Source organism: Schistocerca gregaria, chromosome 6 (genome assembly GCF_023897955.1).
Source record: "Schistocerca gregaria isolate iqSchGreg1 chromosome 6, iqSchGreg1.2, whole genome shotgun sequence".
Taxonomy (NCBI): Eukaryota; Metazoa; Arthropoda; class Insecta; order Orthoptera; family Acrididae; genus Schistocerca; species Schistocerca gregaria.
In genome coordinates this window covers 158262577-158283356 of record NC_064925.1, presented here as the reverse complement: position 1 = coordinate 158283356, position 20780 = coordinate 158262577, and the positions used below count along the sequence as shown (strand labels likewise).

The 20780-nt window shown below is 41.6% G+C and overlaps 1 protein-coding gene across 2 annotated transcripts in view; it reads left to right on the top strand.

Moving 5' to 3' along the window:
• Positions 1-4136: 4136 nt before the first annotated feature.
• LOC126278195 (GMP reductase 1-like) overlaps positions 4137-20780 on the top strand; it is a 62117-nt gene continuing 45473 nt past the window's right edge. Inside the window, exons 1-3 of one of the 2 annotated variants that reach the window (XM_049978110.1) lie at positions 4137-4699; positions 4803-4922; positions 6297-6554. In XM_049978110.1, the coding sequence (XP_049834067.1) occupies positions 4613-4699; positions 4803-4922; positions 6297-6554 (465 nt within the window). In that variant the 5' untranslated portion in view covers positions 4137-4612. Of the gene's footprint in view, positions 4700-4802; positions 4923-5011; positions 5193-6296; positions 6555-20780 lie in introns of those variants that run through there. The other variant, XM_049978111.1, reaches the window with a different exon arrangement.

Here is a 20780-nt window from a genome sequence, read left to right as displayed (position 1 = left end):
AGAACTAAAGACAAACCTCAATTTTGCCATTATGGTAACTACTCAGATTCACAAATAAACGACTTAGGACCTGTAGGAATGCACGAAGAAAGCATCTTGAGAGCAGTCTGCCTAGGGGCAGCTGCTGAAGCTCTTGGGCAGTTGTGATGGCATCAACACATCTCCAGTAAAGGCCTGGCCAGAGAGAATGCAGCCTGAATGTGCAGCTCACGCCATAGCAGATGCCCAGACTGTTCTACAGCAAGAGGGGGGCCACAAAGCACTGGCCCCTGCAGCGAGCTAGTTGCTGTTGCATCAGATCCTCACTGTGTGTGATACGCATGATACAGTAACAAGCATTTCGATGGTGTGGCCTGATGTTCATGGCTCATGGCCACAGCCCATACCACCAGACTGCATTCTGTCTGGTCAGGCCTAAAGGTCCTTGTAAACATTTGTCAATTTCGCAAGCCTGTACACCAATTTAACCTCATGGACTGTGCTTAAAGAATAATAAGCAGAATACAACAAGACGTTGGTCAGGAAATGGTTTAAAATTAGAGACACGTATACATAAAAACCTGTAAAAGGAAGTGTTGCACTCAGAACATGATGATTACATCAACTTTCTCTGAATGGATAATGAAACTTTTAATAACGTGTTTAGAGTTACTTCACCCTCATACTGAAAAAGAAGACACTTGTATGAGAAAGTTTATCCTCTTCTACTTGGCCTTACAACGATAGTGCATTAAAATACCACAACATGGTAAAACAGGAATACTTAGACTTTTTTTATTTTATTGCACTGCCGCTACCATTTTGGTAATTGTCAGTGCTATTTTGTTTTTATCCTCGATCATAGTTTCTATACTAATGGAAATGGATGATATAGCGAGATAAATTGTAACAAATCTATTTTTCACTAAACATATGCAGCGAAACATCAACACAAGCAATGTTCGCCAACTTGTGAAATTTTCTGTCAGTCAAAATTTCTGGAAAACCATAAAACAGCTCTAAGTTTGACAAACATTTCAAACAGCTCGTAGACAAAGTAGCCCTGGCATTGACTTTAGCACTGTGTTTGTAGAAGAAAAAGAAAACAAGACTGATCCAGAGAATGGCTTACAATGAGAAATTTAACCATGAAAATCTGCTAAAGGGAATATTACTCTAAGAACCCGATGATAGGATGACGAACTTTTTTAAAAGGAAGCAAGGAAGATATTAATGTCCTTGACAGAATATAAGGGAGATTAAGAGCACAGCGAAATTTCACCAAAAATCAAAGCAGTATTTCTAAAAGATAATTATTTAATTACCCATTACAAGTACTTACACATATTCTGCAACATATTTTGCCTCAGTCAGTAGTTTTAGATCATTTTTAGCAAATTCAAAGAATTCACCATATGAATAAGGAAAATTCGTGGCAACTTGCAGTTTAGATTTGATTAGGTTTGTACTACTTCTATTCGTTACATCTGTCCACTTGTTATTCATAAGAGAAAATACTCTCTCAGTGTGAGCATTACTTTCTTGTACACTTAACAGAAGTACAGGCTTGCCCACATTTTCAAAATTCATGTTATTTGATTTCAAAGTTGTTAAAACTTTTATCCATTGTTGGCTAATGCTACCCTCTAAAGAGATAGCACATTTAGTTGCATCATTAGAACTATAAACCTATGGACATCCATTACAGTTTCATCTGCCTGTTTTATGAAATCCAACAATTTGTTTGGAATTCCAGTAAAGGGATTAAGATATCATATTACAACAGAAAAATTTTCATGTTTACGTGATTTGAGGCATGTGTTGCTACAAAAAATAGTCTGCTACACTTTTTGGGATTATTTAAAACTTCTTTGGGCCAATACATCCATTATGATCATTTCAGCTTTAGTTTATTACATTTAATTCACTGAGAACGTTTTTTGAAAGTTTTATTGCACAGTCCAAGCTCCTATAGTTTAGATTGTGTTATACTGTGTGGTAGACTAATGAAACGTCACCAACAATGGTTTGCACACCATTGTTTATTAGCCCTTAGCTCAGGTGAGGAGAGTTGAAGAGAGTAAGTTACCTTCGACGAAGTAGTCATATCAGTTGCTTTGTTTTTGTGACCTAGAAGCAACTACAAAAAGTTAACTTTAATTGCCAATTACTAATTACTACATGCTGAACAGTAAGATATATAATTTTAAATGTAAGTAGTAATAATTTATTCCTGAAATGTTTTGTACTGTACACAATCGTTCTTGCCACCATATATGATTCTAAACTCAAGTTTGCAGAATGATCAGTTTGCTTTATAAGCATTTGACCATGCTGGTCAAATCCTGGAGTACGAATCTTCCGACTTCATGAGACATGTACTCATATACATTGTCTTCTTTTTCGTTGGTCATAGCTTCGCCCTCGCCACCCATCATAAAGTCTTGAGCAACCATTCACATTAAGCACTGGCACTGAAACAATATCACATCTAACCGCCAAGTCTTGTTTGACAATTTCTAAGATAATCGATAGACTTAATGTCGATATAGAATCAATTGTCTCTGCTCTCCAACGTTTCAATGAATTCTGACCATAAACGAAAAATTTAAATATATATGAAGGTAATATCTGTTCCTGAAAGAACAGTTACCTTTGATGACTGTGCAGCTTCTCTAGAATGAAGTGATAATTAAATCGACATCCTAGCTGCCTTATGCCTCTGTGCCCGTGGTGGCTCAGATGGATAGAGCGTCTGCCATGTATGCAAGAGATCCCGGGTTCGAGTCACTGTCGGGGCATACATTTTCAACATGTCTCCAATAATGTATATTAACGCCTGTTTGCAGCTAGTGTATCGATTTAATTATCATTTCATTCTAGAGAAGCTGCACGGTCATCAAAGGTATCTGTTCTTTCGGGAACAGATACTGCCTTCATATATAGTTAAAATATGGCTACCCAGCCATTGACCTTCTTCTGTGAACACATACACTATGCCCCAACTCGTACGGGACTTGGTAGATTAATCTGCCATGAGTAATGAGTGTAATGGGCAAACATCTATTAGGCGCTCTATGAATGTGGTGGTGTGGACATATTTGGAATGTGGGTCTAACAGGGAGCATGCAAGGGATAAGTCCCTGCAGGCACACTATCCTCTGTGCCCTCAGTGGCTCAGATGGATAGAGCATCTGCCATGTAAGCAGGAGATCCTGGGTTCGACTCCCGGTCAGAGCACACATTTTCAGCATTCCCCAATGATGTGTATCAATGCCTGTTTGCAGCTAGGGTGTTGATTTAATTATCATTGCAAAATTTCAATGTTTGAAAAATATTTGCTCAACAAGGAGATGCAATGTTCCTTTTGACTTGCCTACATGTTCTGGACTGGGACGCGAGCCTAGATTTCTGGCTTATCACAAGTGGTCGCCTTTCATTAGGCTATCCGAGCAGGCCCACTGGCCAGACCCAAACTTCCATTGTTGTCAACCATGCGTCTACAATCAGCACTCCTCTATCCATTATGTATATTCCCGTACAGGGAAGACATTTTAATTGAAAGTTGCATGCCCGGTGTCGGTGGATAAATACAATATTACAGTGCCTGTATTGTTAAAAAAAAGACGATGAATGTTCCTTCAGACATTGGTGAAAGTTGAAGGAACATTGCATCGTCTTTCTGACGACATATAAAAGTTTGGGTCTGGCAGTGAAGTGTGCTCAAACAGCCTAATGACAAGGCGAGCGGGAAATCTGGTTTCGTGTCCTAGCCCGGCACAGATTTTCATTGCCGCCATTCCGTTATACAGCTGATGGTTGCCTATATTCGCGATTGGGAATACATTTCATTTGTTAAAGGAAATGTTACACTCAGGACCTCATGATTACATCAATTTTCTGCAGAGGGACAGTGAAACGTCTAATAACTTCTGTAGAGTTACTTCGCCATCACATTGAAAAAGAAGATACAAGTATGCGAAAACTTATCTTCTTTTATTTGGTCATCTAATGACAGATCATTAAAATACCGTAACACAACGTGGGAACATTACTTCATTCCCCTCCGGACTGAGTGTTGTGCATAAAATATTGATTATGTAATATTGTCTATGGTTGCAAGAATTGTGATATCTCTGCCATTTTTGGTGATCGTTAGTACTATTTTGTTTTCATCCTTGTTAGCAATTTACAGAGTAGTGGAGACTCACGATATGGTGAGGTAAACAGTTTTTATTAACCACATGCGGCGATGCAGATACACAAGCAACGTCCTCCATCTTCTCAAACTTTTCGTCAATCAAAATTTCTCGCAAACACGATGTATGCTTGACAAAAAAGTCAAACAGCACCAAACACGGTCTAGTAATTGGCCAAAATAGTTTCACCGCTTGTTTTATCGTTTACGGGGTCCTTAAGTGAGGGAAATTGGTTGGTGAGAGTATCAATGTGCAAGTTTTCAGTGCCTGTGGGAATACAGTGTGAAAGATGCTCCTCCTCGTCGCAAATCTTGCTGATGCCACTGTAGTAGGCTGTGAGTCGTGATATCTTTAGTTACTCTATGTTCTTTGTAGTGTTTCTGCTAGTGGAGCAGACGACATATAGAATTCAAATAGTGAAGTAAAAAGACATTATGCCGAATATAATTAACGACGTAAAGCTCGACTTCAAAGATGTATTGTTGCGACCGAAAAGAAGCACTTTGCGAAGTCGTTCCGACGTGAGCTGCCTTGCATTGTAGACTATAGTAGAAAATTATGTACAACCTAGAAACCTGAATCCAAATTTAGAACATGCTCGTAACAGTTCCATTCTTCCCACAGGTTAATTTGTTTCGTGAAATAACATTCAGAAACTCCAAACAGTCATATAAAGGCATACCTCTTATTGCTTCGAATATGGATACGATCGGCACATTTGAAATGGCAAAGGCGATCTCGAAGGTAACTCTTGTACTGATGTGTGAGTGAATGGCAAATGAAGAACAACTTTCAGTTTTGTTCTAATCATTGATTCTGACTTTCTTTCCAAGCGCTTGATGAATATTGCAGTGTATTTATATGCATTGGTAGATGGAAGTGTCTGCAAATCATAGCAATCCTTGGTTACCAATCCTCGCCGGATGTAGACGCGATAGTACGGAAACAAAAGAAAGAAAAGAGAAAAAATAACTGTGCTGGTAGATGATTTGGAAGGACGGTTTTTGTAATAAGGTATTAAAAAAACTTTGACATGAACATTTCTCAGTAGGCCTAGGGTTTGTGTGTTAAAGTAGTGACGCGGTGTTTTTTGTAGTATGTTCGCACATTTTTGTTTGTAATGAAATTGTTGTTTCAAAGCTGATAGTTTGTCAGAAACGACGGGCATAAACTAAATATCACTAACAGCATATCATTAATTTTATAGTCTATTAAATGCCATAAATTATTTTCGAGGAGTAAGACGACATCGGTCCTGTAATCGTACCAGTTGAAAAGTGTATGTCGTACAGCCACTATCTTCTTGAAATATTGTCTCATGCGAATACCAATGCTCTATTCTATTTCTGGAAAGCCCTCGACAGAGCCTTTGCCGTGTTACTGTGTTGTACCTTGCCAAAATGCTATTGTTTGTTTAATGTATCATAGTGGGTTTAATGTAGGTAATTCAGAAACTTGAGACAGTAATTTTTAAGTGTGTTGGACCTTTCTGCTTTGATCATAGGAATACTAGTGTTTAATTGTGCATTCAGGAGGCCAGTTTACACATTACTGGAGAGTTGTGAGACAATAGGGAAATCTGAGCAAATAAAGCTTTGGGCTTTCCATACCCATAACTTTTATTGGTGAGAGAGACGCTTTAAACTAAGGTGAATAAAAATTTAAGATAGTCAGTTCACTTAACATTTGTTAGTTAACCTGTGTGCCAGAAAAAGACTAATGTACAGTACCAATTGCAGGTACTCTGCTACCAATTGTGTTATTGGAGCACCCTAAACAGACTTCATATTTGTCATAAGTTCACCCCTACATGTTTAACAAGGCTACAAATGGTCATAATAGAGTAAATACCAACTTCCAGGTTGTTTTTTTTTTTTTGACAACACCTATTTCTGTGTTTACATTGGTATGAAGTCTCATCAGTTAAGGAGTATCATTGATTTTACTTCATTGATGTGTATATGGCATTCTCACCATTAGAAGTTGTAATAATAAATCATTTTGCCCTTATTATCTTTGTTGAAATATTGAAAACACTATAAAAGCATACCTTCCTTGAAAGTATGGTATATTTTTTTTTTTTTTTTTGCTTACTGAAAGCGGTTTTTATGTCAACAGCATGGACTTTTTACAACAATACATAAGTACTATACTTTGGAACAATGGAAAGAATTTGCACAAAACAATACAGAATGTCTTCCATATATTGCTGCCAGTTCTGGAACTGGAGAAGATGATTTTGAACGCTTAAAACAAATTTTAACAGAAATACCTGCAGTGAAGTTCATATGTATTGATGTCGCCAATGGCTATTCTCAGCACTTTGTGGAATATGTGAGGAAAGTTAGAGCTGCATTTCCTGCACACACAATAATTGTAAGTTATACCAAGCAATAGCTAATTTTTCATTGAAATGATAAATTAGAGTAAATCTGAGAACAAAACTAAAAATGATTGATAATGAGAGATAAATAGATCTTTTCACAATGGGTGTAATTAGCTATACTCATGTGTAATTAGCTATAGTCACAGTTGATTGATTCGTTGTTATGTTAAAGTGGAATATCTTATGTTCCTTTCATTCACACTGGCACTGAATGTGTGTTTAATTTCCTTTATTTACTAATCCACCTACACCTTTATTTGATCACATGGTAGTTTCATTTGTGCAATTCTTCAGTTTTTCCTGGCATATACTGTGTAAGAAAAATTGCAGGATGAACAGTCGGAATGTTGCACGAGATGCACAATACCTGTATTTCAAAAAGAGAATGAGTTGTTAGCAACTGGGCTGATACCACGAGGCTGAAGCAGTTAATGTATATACCTGTGTGTACCATAGTTGGGCCACTGTGATTACGCCCAACATGCTTAATGCTTTTCTACCGAACTCATTGATTAGCCTTTGTTTTTTCATAGTCTGGTCTCATAAATTTAAATGACCTTCTGTCTAATTGAAACAAGCATCCAGTGGAAAATCATTGATGGAATATGACTATATTATGGAAAGGATATTTGCTGCTCACCATATGCCAAAGATGCTGAGTCACAGATAGGCATGACAGAAAGACTGTCAATAAATAAGCTTCGGCATGATGGGAGAGGCAACGGGGTGGGGTGAGGAAGAGCCTGTGGCGGGGAGAGGTAGGAACAGCAGGGCAAGGGTGAGGAACTGTTAAGTGCTGCTGCAAGAGCATGCAGAGATGAGGTGGAAAGGGGATAGGGCAGCAAGGTGCAATTGGGAGGTTAGGCAGAGGGCAGGGAAGAGGGGAGGAGTAGCAGAAAAGGAGAGAGGTAAAAAGACTGGATGCGTTGGTGTAATAGAGGGCTGTGAAGTGCTGGAATGGGGGCAGGAAAGGGGCTAGATGAGTAAGGACAATGACTAACAAAGGTTGACGTCAGGAGGGTTATGGGAACATAAGATATATTGCAGGAAGAGTTCCCACCTGTGCAATTCAGAAAAGCTGCTGTTGGTGGGAAGGATCCAGATGGCAGTCATTGAAATGAAGAATATTGTGGTGGTCAACGAGCTCAGCAACAGGATGGTCCAGTTGCTTTTTGGCCATGGTTTGTCAGTGGCCATTCAAGCGGGCAGACAACTTGGTTGTCATGCCCACGTCAAATGCAGCACAATGGTTGCAGCTTAGCATGTAGATTACATGACTAGTTTCACAGGTTGCCCTGACTTTGATGGGATAGATGATGTTTGTGACCGGACTGGAGTAGGTGGTGGTGGGAGGATGTATGGGACAGTCTTGCTTTTAGGTGAATTACAGAGATATGAGCCCAGAGGCAAGGGGTTGGGAGCTGTTGCTATGACCAATTATATCCTTGCCCACAATACTTCTTCTTTGAATGCATTACCTACAAACAAATCCAGGGTACAGCTATGGGTGCCTGTGTGGCACCATGCTATGCCAACCTGTTCATGGGCCATCTAGAGCAGTCCTTCCTAAACACCCAGAATTCTAAGCCCCTCACCTGGTTCAGATTCATTGACAATATCTGTGATCTGGATCGATGGTGAGGACACCCTATGTACATTCCTCCAAAACCTCAACACCACCTCCTTCATTTGCTTCACCTGGTCCTACTCAACCCAGCAAGTCACCTTCCTCAATGTTAACCCCCAGTTCAAAGATTGCTACATCAGTACTTCTGTCCATATCAAACCTATCAACCACTAGCAATACCTCCACTTCAACAGCTGCCACCCATTCCATAACATGAACTCCCTTCCATAGAGCCTAACCAAGCATGGCTGTCACATCTGCAATGATGAGCAGTCACCCTCAAAATACGCTGAGATCTCACTGAGGCCTTTACACTGTAAATCCCCCCCCCCCCCCCCAACCTTGTATGGAAAGAGATCTCCATGCCTTCCTTATCTTTCCAGTCACCCATCATCACCTCCTCCCAGAATTCACCCCCCCCCCCCCCCCCCCCTTGTCCAGCCACAGAGGAACATTCTTCTCGTGACTCAGAGCATCACTCGGGACTGGAGCAACTTAATTACATTCTCTGCCAGGTTTTCGACTACCTCTCGTCGTGCCCTTAAATGAGAAATGTTCTACCCACTATCTCTCCCCCCTCTCCCCTTCCACAGTTGTATTCTGCTGCCCACTGAACCTACACAATACCCTTGTCCATCCCTACACAACCCCTGATCCCAACCCCTAGCCTCATGGTTTATGACACTGTAATAGATCTAGATGCAAGACCAATCTCATACTCCCTCCACCACCATCTACTCCAATACGGTCAAAAATGTCACCTATCCCGTTAAAGGCAGGGCTACCTGTGAAACTAGTCATATGGTCTACAGGCTAAGCTGCACCACTGTGCTGTGTGCTATATGGGCATGACAACCAATGAGCTGCCTGCATGAATGGCCACCGACAAATTGTGGCCAAACCAAGTGGACCAACCTGTTGCAGAGCATGCTGCTCAGAACAGCATTCTTCTTTTCAATAACTGCTTCACAGCCTGCGCCATCAGGATTCTTCCCACAAACACCATCTTTTTTGAATTTTGCAGATGGGAACTCTTCCCTACAATATATCCTATGTTCCTGTAACCCTCCTGGCCTCAACTTTCTTTAGTCATTGTCCGTACCCATCTAGCCTCTTCCCTGTTCCCATTCCAGCACTATATGGGTCTCTGTTCCACCAAAGCACACAGTCTTCCTACTTCCCTTTTTCCACTACCCTCCCACTCTTCCCCCACCCTCTGTGTAACCTTCAGACTCCACCTAGCTGCCCTATCTTCTCTCCACCTTTTCCTAACATCTTCCCCCAGCAGCATTTTACCGTCCCTGCCCCAGTGCGCGCATTTGTTTGTCTATTTTTGGGTAAGGCCTTATTGACTGAAAGCTTATTTTAAGACAGTCTTTTTGTTGTGCCTATCTGTGACTTAGAATCGCTGATATATGGTGAGTAGCAACTGTCCTTTTCATAATATTGACGAAAGACAAGCAGGAAGACCCTAGTATTGTAGTCAATCCAAACATACATACAGCAACAGAAGAAATGGTAAATAATTTTGTTAAAATTATTTTTGAGCAGTTTTCCCAGAATGGCCTCAGTTTAGTTTTAGTTATGTCATGTTCCGTAGATCATTTTCCCAATTATTTTATCGATATGATGTGGAACAAGTCAGATTACAAGATATATATATACACACATAAATAGTGCTCATACTAATATTACTGAAATTTTTAATACTACACATGGAACTACATTTAAAGGTACAATTTTTATTTTTATTATTTATTTATTTTTTTACCAGTTCTGAAGCAGAAGCTCGTCCATGGAATAGAAGGAGTTGTCCAAAAGACATTACTTTAAGGTAGATTTAAAACTTGATCTGCTACCTGCAAGACACTTCATGTTGTTGGGCAAATGATCAAAAATTTTTGTTGCTGAATAATGTACTCCTTTTTGAGCAACTGACAGCTTCAATAATGGATAAGAAAGGACATTTTTCCCTCTAGTGTTGTAAATAAGTGTTTTAACTTCAAGTTGAACAAATACATTTCAAGGACGACGCAATACATGTAAGTCACAGATCAAGTAAACCGAGTAAGACGTGTGTCACTTTAACAGTCAAATCATAACTGAGTCAGAGTCTAGTGGTCGCTGTCTGGCTGGCTGCTGGGGTGGCGCTGCTGCTGCTGCTGCTGCTGCATGGCTGGTAGACAGCACCGCATGTAGAGGACGCGCGTAACTGCACGGTAGCACTTTGAAAGATTGGTGAGTCACAACACTTTTCCCCTCTTTTACGTTTTTGCACAGATATTGATGGAGGTGGCCTGTATATTGCTAACGTCCATAGGTGTTGTTTGACTGGCCGTAAAGTCTCGAGGAGGAGGCTACCTGTATGGACGGAAGTGTCCCTGATGATAACGGGTGAAGATGACGGGAGACATGGGGGTCGAATCTGCTGGGGCTCCGTGCACCAATGTGCCCGTTGTGGCAAGTCCGGTTGTTATAACAGGAGACATGGGTGATGTGTCCGTGTCCGTAAGAGGAGGAGGCGAGTAGAGTTGCTCCGACAGATGATGGTCATCTAGTTCCTACATGGATATGTCTCCTGTTGGCATCAGTTCTTGCGCTGGCAGCGATATGGTGGTGAGAGGACTGCGTTGTAAGTAATGAGAGATTCCAGGATCCCGAGGGTCAGGTAGAGCTGAAGGTGGTGTAGCGGCATCCGGAACAGGCGTTGCTGGCACACGAGGCCGAAGCTGGTTCGAATGGCGCCCTGCAATGCCCGTGTCCATCTGGATTTCATACAGGCGTCGGCCACGGTGTCGTAAGATGCGGCCAGGACTCCATTTTCGCCGCCTGCCATATCCCCGTACCCATACAAGGTTGCTGGCGGTGAACCGGCCAAGCGAAGGCACCCGCGGCCGTGAGGTGGAAGGCCGCAAAAGATGAAGTAGCGTGCGGGGCTGTCGGCCATGTAAGAGCTCAGCCGGGCTGTGGTCGCCCATGGGGGTGAAACGGTAAGAAGACAGAAATTGGAGAAGCGCATCATCAGCAGCAGAAGAAGTCAGGATTTTCCTCATCTGAGCCTTAAATGTGCAGACCAGTCGTTCAGCCTCACCGTTTGACTGTGGATGGAACATAGGGGCCGTGACATGCATGATGCCGTGACGGGCACAAAAATCTGCAAAATCGGAAGAGGCAAATTGCATACCATTATCAGTAACAAGAGTGGAGGAAAGGCCTTCCAAAGAGAAAATGGGAGCTAGAGCATTTGTGGTTGCCGCGGTGGTAGGCGACATGCAACGGACAATGAAAGTAAAGTTAGAGTAGGCGTCAGTAACGAGAAGCCAATAAGTACCTGAAAAAGGTCCCACAAAGTCAGTATGAATACGCTCCCAGTGCTTCTCAGGCGAAGGCCACGGTGACAAAGATGAATTCTGGGTGGTGCCCTGTGATGCACAAGGGCCACAGGCAGTGACCATGTGTGCAATTTCAGAGTCGATGTCGGGCCAGTACACATGACGGAGCACCAGAGATTTTGTGCGAGAGGCACCCCAGTGCCCTTGGTGAAGGAGGCACAAGACTGAAGCACGCAAAGACGCAGGTACCACAATACGTGGCGAAGCATTTTCGGTGGAAAGGAGGATAACACCATCCCTAGCTGTGAGGCTGTAATGTAAAGTGTAGTAGTTCCGCAACACATCAGAAGTCTTAGCGGACAGACGATCTGGCCAACCCTTCTGAATACAGCATAAAACCCGGGAGAGGGTAGGGTCAGAACCCGTACCAGCCACCAGCCGGTCCCCTGTGATGGGGAACCCGTCCACAACCTGTTGCTCGGCAACATCCAGGTGGAAACACAAAAGTTCGTCCCTATCGAATGCCAGATCAGGACCCTTGGGAAGGCGAAACAGTGCATCAACATTTGCATGTTGACCCGTCGGCCGGAAATGAATCTAATAATTGAAACGAGACAAGCAAAGACCCCAACGCTGGAGGCGGTGTGCAGCCTTGTCAGGAAGTGGCGTTGATGGATTAAACAAGAAAACAAGTTGTTTGTGATCAGTAACAAGATGAAATTTGGATCCATAGAGAAAAACACCAAACTTATGAAGAGCATAAATAATGGCCAAAACTTCTTTTTCAATTTGAGAATACTTTTGTTGGGCATCCGTGAGCATTTTAGAGGCATAAGCAATGGATTGTTCAGAACCGTCAGAAAAACGGTGCGCAAGGACTGCACCGACCCCGTATTGAGAGGCGTCCGTGGCAAGAACAAGATGTTGGCCAGGTCGATAAGTAGCCAGTCATGGGGCCTGTTTCAGCATAGTCTTCAATTTCCGGAAAGCCGCATTGCATGACACGGACCAGTGAGAAGGCACGTTTTTATGCAACAGGTGATGCAACGGCTGAGCCACCGAAGCAGCAGACGGTAAAAACTTGTGATAGTATGCTATTTTCCTGTAGAAGGCCTGCAGTTCCTTAACAGATGTAGGACGAGGAATGGCATTGATCGCAGCAACAGTTTGCTGAAGCAGACGAAAACCATCCCGAGAGAGTTGACAACCCAAGTACGTGATAGATGCCTGAAAAAATTTTGATTTCTGAAGATTACACTTAAGAGCAGCAGTCTGTAAGACTGGAGATGTTCATCAGTGGTGGAGCCAGTGACAACAATGTTGTCCTGGTAATTTATACACCCAGGGACAGTGAACAATAATTGTTCCAAGAATCGCTGAAAGAGAGCAGGGGCGCTGGCAACCCCGAATGGCAATCGTTGGTATTGAGAGGCCGAAAGGTGTGTTAAGGACCAGAAACTGCCGGGAAGCAGCGTCGAGAGGAAGTTGATGATAAGCTTCTGATAGGTCAGGTTTAGAAAAATACTGGCCTCCAGCAAGTTTAATGAACAATTCTTCAGGTCGAGGCATAGGGTAAGTTTCGAAAAGGCATTGAGCATTTACAGTGGCTTGGAAATCGCCACAGAGACAAATATCACCATTTGGCTTAGCAACGATGACAGGAGAGGACCACTCACTGGAAGTGACAGGAAGCAAGACCCCTGAAGCAGTGAGTCGATAGAGTTCCCATTTTACCTGATCACGAAGGGCCACAGGAATGGGCCGAGCCCGAAAAAACTTAGGCCAAGCAGTGGGTTTGAGTGTGATATGAGCTTCAAAGTCGTTTGCATGACCTAACCCAGGAGAAAAAAGGGACAAAAATGTCATTGACAAGGAATCCAAGTGAGCATAAGGAATAGCATCAGAGATGATATTGACAGAGTCATCTATGAAGAACCCAAAAACGTGAAAGGCATCGAAACCAAAAAAAATTCTTCGCATTACTCTGGTCGACCACAAATATGGGAACAGAGTGAACAACAGATTTGTAAGATACCTCAGCATCAAATTGTCCCAAGAGAGAAATCTTCTGTTTATTGTAAGTCTGTAATTGCCTAGTGACAGGTGACAGGATTGGAGAACCCAACTGAAGATACGTCTGAGAGTTGATGATAGTGGCAGCGAAACCAGTATCCACCTGCATGCAAACATCTCGACCAAGTATTTGGACAGTGAGGAATAACTTCCCTGAAAGGGAAGAAATACAGTTGACAGACAACACAGAATCAGAATCAGCGTCATGTTCATGAACATCTTGTATGTGGTTGGATTTGTAAATGGATGACACATGACCTATTTTTTTATTTTTTTTTATTTTTTTGTTTTTTTTTTTCCCCCATTTGTGACACATGGCCCAATGTTGTAGACAATCTTTTCGTGAATGTTTCGTAAAACACTGCGGACATGAAGGAAGTTGCCGTGGGTTTTGCTGCATTTTCTTAGAGTTTTGTTTACGGTTAGGCCGAGGCTGTGCTAAGGAGCGTACTGCGGCCATGTCGGCCAGAGGGGACATGCCACACGCTTCAACAACATTGCACAGAGGTTGTATTTCCCCAACGTCGCCCCATGCCTCTATTTGCGCTCCAGTGGCGCAAGAAATTTCAAAAGACTGAGCGATGGATAGGACTTCATCTAGAGTCGGATTGGCCAACTGAAGGGCACATTGCCTAACTTCTTTGTCGGACGCTGATCGGATAATATCATCCCGTACCATGGAATCGGCATAGGATTCTTTGTGAACTTTAGTAACAAATTGACACTTTCGTCTGAGGCCGTGAAGTTCAGCAGCCCAAGCGCGATAGGATTGATTCGGTTGTTTTTGACAACGATAAAAGGCAACAAGAAAGGCTACCACATGCGTATGTTTTTGAATATAGACGGACAGAAGTGAGCACATTTCAGCAAAGGCCAAAGACGCAGGATCTTTCAAAGGAGCCAAGTGCGACAACAACTGATACATTTGAAGTGAAATCCATGAAAGGAACAGAGACTTAAATGTTTGGTCGTAAGCGGCATGAAATACCAAGAAGTGCTGTCAAAGACATTTTTTGTAATTAGACCAGTCTTCTGCCGTCTCGACGTAAGGAGGAAAAGGAGGTAGAGACAATGACGAGAGACTCCCCGCATTTGATGCCGCAACAAAATCACAAATCGCATTTGTGAGAAGCGTTTGCTGTTCTACGAGACCTTGCAATAGTTGCTCTAAAGTAGCCATGAAAACACGTGGGTCAATGATGAAAAAGAAAAATTCAATACTTCGTCGCCAATTGTTTTAACTTCAAGTTGAACAAATATATTTCAAGGACGACCCAATACATGAAATTCACAGATCAAGTGAAAAGAGTAAGACGTGTGTCCCTGTAACAGTCAAATCATAACTGAGTCCGAGTCTAGTGGCTGCTGGCTGGCTGGCTGGCCGCTTAGGTGGGGCTGCTGCTGCATGACTGGCAGACAGCACCGCAAGTAGAGGAAGCGCGGCAGCACTTTGAAAGAACGACGAGTCACAACAGTATGAACATCACTGTTCTTCGCGAATTGAGATGGATTATTTGTAACGAATTTCATCAGCAAATATATGTACTCTGATGGTATAGTTAAAATACCTACCTCCTTGAAAAGGCACCAACATGACGACCTTCGGTGAACAACACTAATTATTCTCACTGCTCTCTTTTGTGCAATCAATACTCTATGCCTTAGTGGTGAGTTACCCCTGAAAACTATTCAATAAGACATTATTGAGTGCAAATGTACAAAGTACGTTAGGAGGCTGATCTGTTTATTACCAAGACTAGTGATTATACAAAGAGCGAAAGAAGCTGAACTTAATTTTTGAGAAGTTCAGTAATATTCTTCTTCCAGTTCAAGTTGTTATCAATGTGAACACCCAAAAATTTGGAAGAATTTACCCTGTTAACTGAGCCCTGTTCATATGCTACATCAATTGTCGGTATGAGTCTATTCGGTGTACAGAACTGGATATAGTGAGGTTTTTCAAAAGTAAGGGAGAGTCCATTTTCTGAGAATCACTTCATAATTCTTTGAAAGACATCCTTAACAATATCTTCAGCTACTTTTTCTGGAATGGGATTTATTATGACACTCATGTCATCTGCAAAAAGTACTAGTTCTGTTTGCTGAATGTTAAGTGAGAGGTCATTCACATGAATAAGGGATAGCAGAGGACCCAAAATTGAACCCTGTGGGACTCCCTTTGTGATAACTCCCCATTCACTAGAATTTACTACACTCCCAACATTATTTGTGCTATTCAGCACAACTTTTTGCTTTGTGTTCCTTAAGTGTGATTCAAACCAGCTGTGTGTAAGCCTTCAATGTCATAAAACCTGAGTTTTTCTAAGAGTGTGACATGATCCACACAATCAAATGCCTTGGAGACATCACAAAAAAATACTAACTGGCGTTAATTTGCTATTTAGAGCTTGTACTATTTGATAGAGAAATGTGTAGATAGCATTCTCAGTCAAGTAACCCTTCCGAAATCTGAACTTTGACATGCTGAGTAAATTATTTTCACTTAAATGTAAGACTGCTCTTGAATACGTAACTTTTTCGAATATTTTAGAAAATGAAGTCAGCAGTGAGATTGGTATATAATTATTTAAGTCACTCTTGTCCCCTTTCTTATGAAGAGGTTAGACAACTGTGTATTTCAATCTGTCTGGAAAAATTCCTTGTGCCACCGAAGCATTACATATATCGCTAAGGACTCCACTTATTAAATTAGAACAACACTTCAAAATTCTGTTGGAGACACCATCAACACCACATCAACACTCTTGTTTTTCAGTATATTTATAATTCCCTTAATTTCAGTGGGGGATGTTGGTGCTATTTCTAAAGGCCTAAAATCCTGGGAATGACATTTCTAACATATTTTTTTGCTTCCTCAACTGAACCGTTTAACCCTATTTTTGCTGCTTCATTCAGAAAGTGATTGTTAAAAATACTTGCAACTTGTGAATTATCACTCACAACATCATCATTTAGCTGTTTTACTATGGTATGCTGTGCACTGTCAGGCTGCCCCATCTCCCGTTTGACAATATTCCATATAGTTTTAATCTTATTATCCGCATTATTAATTTCTATCAGAACACATAAGCTTCTTGACTTCGTAATGACCTTCCTTAAAATATTACAGTATCTTTTGTAGTAAGCAAGTAACCTCAGATCCTGACTTATTCTGGCCTGTCCATATATTTCCCTCTTTCTCTTACACGATATCTTAATTCCCTTAGTAATCCATGGCTTACTTGACTTTGTAATGGCATTTTTGGATAAGTATCAGGAAAGCAACTCTCAGATATAGAGACAAATTTACAGTGGAATAAATTGAATTTGGCATCCACATCATTTTCTGTGTGTATTTCATCCCATTCTACCTCTTCTATGTTGCACTTAAAACTCTATATCCTCTTTGCATTAATGTCCCTCCCTGCCTTGTATGAATCTGCCTGAATCCTGTAAGGTGCTATATGCATTATTTCCATTAACTGTGCATCATGATCAGATAGCCCGTTAACAACTAGGTACACATTGTTTCTGCCTGAGCACTGTCTATGAAAATATTATTGATAAGTGACCTACTATCCTGCTGCACACGAGTTGGAAAATTTACTGCAGATACTAGAGTGAAACAACCAAACAAAAATTCTATCTCATTTTTCCTATCTGTATCTTTTAAGAAATCTACATTAAAATAGCCACAAACCACTAACTGCTTCTTTTTGTCTGACAGGTAGCTCAATAATGCCTTTAGATTTTTCATGAATAGCTGAAAGTTACCTTGAGGGGATCTGTAGATTCTTACAATTACTATAGAAGTATATTGCAGTAGCAACTCAAAAGCACATGCTTCAAGGATCTGATCTACACAAAAACTATTTGTTTCAATATTTTTGAGTTTGTGTCCTGTTTTTATATAACTAGCAGCTCCTCTTTTTTCCATATTGACTCTAATGAATAAGATGCTAATCTGTAATCCCTTAAATTTAACTTCTCCATCCCTGCAGTTATATGGTGTTCAGAGAGACAGAAAACATTTATACCTTCAGAATTTACCCCATTTTCTAGGCATACAAGAAACTCATCTATCTTATTTTTCAGTCCTCTAATTTTCTGATGAAACACGCAAATTTTATTTCTTTGGATACTGCTACAGACATTATGGCACTCTTCTGTTTTAATCTCTTTCAATACTATCTGTCTGTAACCTGACTCTAACCTAAAAAAAAGTGTCCCTCTGACTCCAGTAATCACAGGTATTTTGTCTTGTGTGCATGTGGGCCCTCTTACATTTTCTGCAAGATCAACTAATTTATCCTTCCCCTTCTCATTCAGGTGCAGGCCACGACTAGTGTAACCCCACCTCCCAATTGCACCAACAGGCACAGCACAGATATGGGATTTAGTTTCTGCCATCAGTAACACCCCCCCCCCCCCCCCCAGCTCTGTTACCATGGCTGATAGCTGTATTAACCCAGGGCTGGTCATGGCACTGCAAAACATCCACAAATCCCACACGAGTCTGAGCTGTTGCTGCATCTATTACATCCAGGTCACACCTAATACTATAGTCCGAATTGCCAGCTAGGCTGTTTCCTGCTCCTACTACTATAAGAACATGGTCCTCACCATCAAAATCTTCACAAAAAGACTCAGCATATTCAGTTCTGCACATCTAGAAGTACCACACCAATGGTAAGTGTAACATATGGTAAGGAAATAACTAGGGTGACATCTACATTTTTCGGTTGTCATATTGATGAGAATTTAAAATGGAAAAACACATTTGGCAACTTAGTGGAGCTACATTTGTACTTCAGATCATTGCAAATTTTGTGGAGAAAAAAAATCTGTGAGTTGACGTTTTGTGTGTTTTTCATTCATTAGTGTCTTTCGGGACAATACTGTGGGGTAAAAAAGAGAGAAAAAAAAAACAGCCTCAGAGGTGTTCAGATTGTAAACAAATGTACAAATTAATTTGTAGTGTGAATGTAAAATGACTCATTCCACATCTTTACCATTTATCGTTCAAAGTGATCCATGGAACATGAAAATAATTAAAATTAACTAGGAAAGGAATTATTCATTGCTTAAAAACATACTGTTTGAATTCGGCATTTTGACTGCTGCCTCATAGAATATTTATTCATTCGTGAAGTGTGTTGTAAATAATCTGCTGCAGTTTAAAAGGAACTATGATGTACATAATTACCACATCAGAACAAAAAATGACACTAATTACTCCACATTAATGTTGTCTTTAGTGTAGAAAGTAGTGGACACTGCTGACACCAAAAGTTTTGCTCACTTACCAAATAATATAAAAATGTCGGACAGACAGCAAAGTTAAATTTGAAAACAAACTGAAAAAGTTTCTCTTTGACAACTCCTCCTATTGTGCAGAAGAATTTCTAATTTTTAATGCATTTTGTAATGTGTATAACCTGCTAGCTAGGAAGGAAGGAAGGGGGTGGGGGGTGTAATTGTACAAATAATCCATACAACATGAAAGTAAGTACCAAACCCACTATTTCCTGACCAGGGTCCCGGACTTTACTGGTATCTTAAACTGAATCATGGTTAATAATATCTGTTTAATTTCAGTTTTCATATATTTTGTTATGGAAGAATTTCATGAGTTGGTTTGTGTCAGTGCCTTTGTTTAGTTGAAATTCTTGAATAGTTGTGTTTTCAAGCAATGTTCTGCAACAGCTGATTTTCTCAATTATCCTAAGCAAATGTTGTGTTCATGTTCAATGCAATGTTCTTCTGTGGTTCTGACAGTTGGACATAAGTACATTTAAACCACATTAGCAATGGATCTGGTTCATTATTGACTTAAATAAGTCTAAATTGCCTTCCGACTGCCCAGATTGATTAATCCTCGTGGGCAGGTGGAATACGCATCACATAATATGACCAGTTTTTTTTGGGGGGGAGGGGGGGGAGCACCAGAGCACCAGCTGATGAAAGGAAGGCAGTCATTTATGTCTTCTTTGCTGCCTCTTGTGTGGTCCATGTGGTCTGTATGATGGAACCTTTGCTGCGGGATACCACTTTCAGGTGCAGTTCCCCCCAGGGGCCTCATGGTTCTTTCAAGAGTTCGTGTGTGGCGCACGCTTTCCTGGCTTCATTTCCTTCACCCTGCCCCTTCTTATCCTCACTCCTTTCCTGCTGTCCCCTCCTTCCCCTCTGTGTTGTGATTTATGTTGAACTCACTATCTACTGGTTACCTGTATTGCTTGCAATTTTGTTCCTCACCTGTTGTTTTTAATCTTCTTTGGCATTTAGGTCCCTGCTTGAGGTTTGACCTTCATTTCTAAATTTTATGTTTTTAATTTAAGCCATTTGGAGAACAACTCTCTCCCTAGTGTCTATGGTAAGGATATCTCTTCCCCTCTACTTACCCACTGTAGCCTCCCACCTTCCCCTCTTCCTTCCCCACTGTAGCCCCACTCCTTCCCTTCTTCATTACCCACTATACGCCCCCCCCTCCTTCCCCTCTTTCTTCCCCATCATAGACCCTCTCCACCCTGCTAGGTCCCCCCTGCGGGTTCGGGGGTTCGAATAGGCCCAAGGTATTCCTGCCTGTCATAAGAGGCGACTAAAAGGAGTCCCTCCCCCTCAAGGGGGTAGTTTAGGCCTGCGTCTGGAGATGAACGGTTCCAGACTTAAATTTATGGTCATTTTGGTTTTTCGCTTATTCTGGTTTCTTCCTTCCCTAGTTTGGTTCCTTTCTTTGTCCTTCTCCCTTCTCACTGTCTTCTTTACTTTTTACCGTGCCTTCTCCTCCTTGCCTTCTCCTCCTTGCCTTCTCCTCCTTGCCTTCTCCTCCTTGCCTTCTCCTCCTTGCCTTCTCCTCCTTGCCTTCTCCTCCTTGCCTTCTCCTCCTTGCCTTCTCCTCCTTGCCTTCTCCTCCTTGCCTTCTCCTCCTTGCCTTCTCCTCCTTGCCTTCTCCTCCTTGCCTTCTCCTCCTTGCCTTCTCCTCCTTGCCTTCTCCTCCTTGCCTTCTCCTCCTTGCCTTCTCCTCCTTGCCTTCTCCTCCTTGCCTTCTCCTCCTCGCCTTCTCCTCCTCGCCTTCTCCTCCTCGCCTTCTCCTCCTCGCCTTCTCCTCCTCGCCTTCTCCTCCTCGCCTTCTCCTCCTCGCCTTCTCCTCCTCGCCTTCTCCTCCTCGCCTTCTCCTCCTCGCC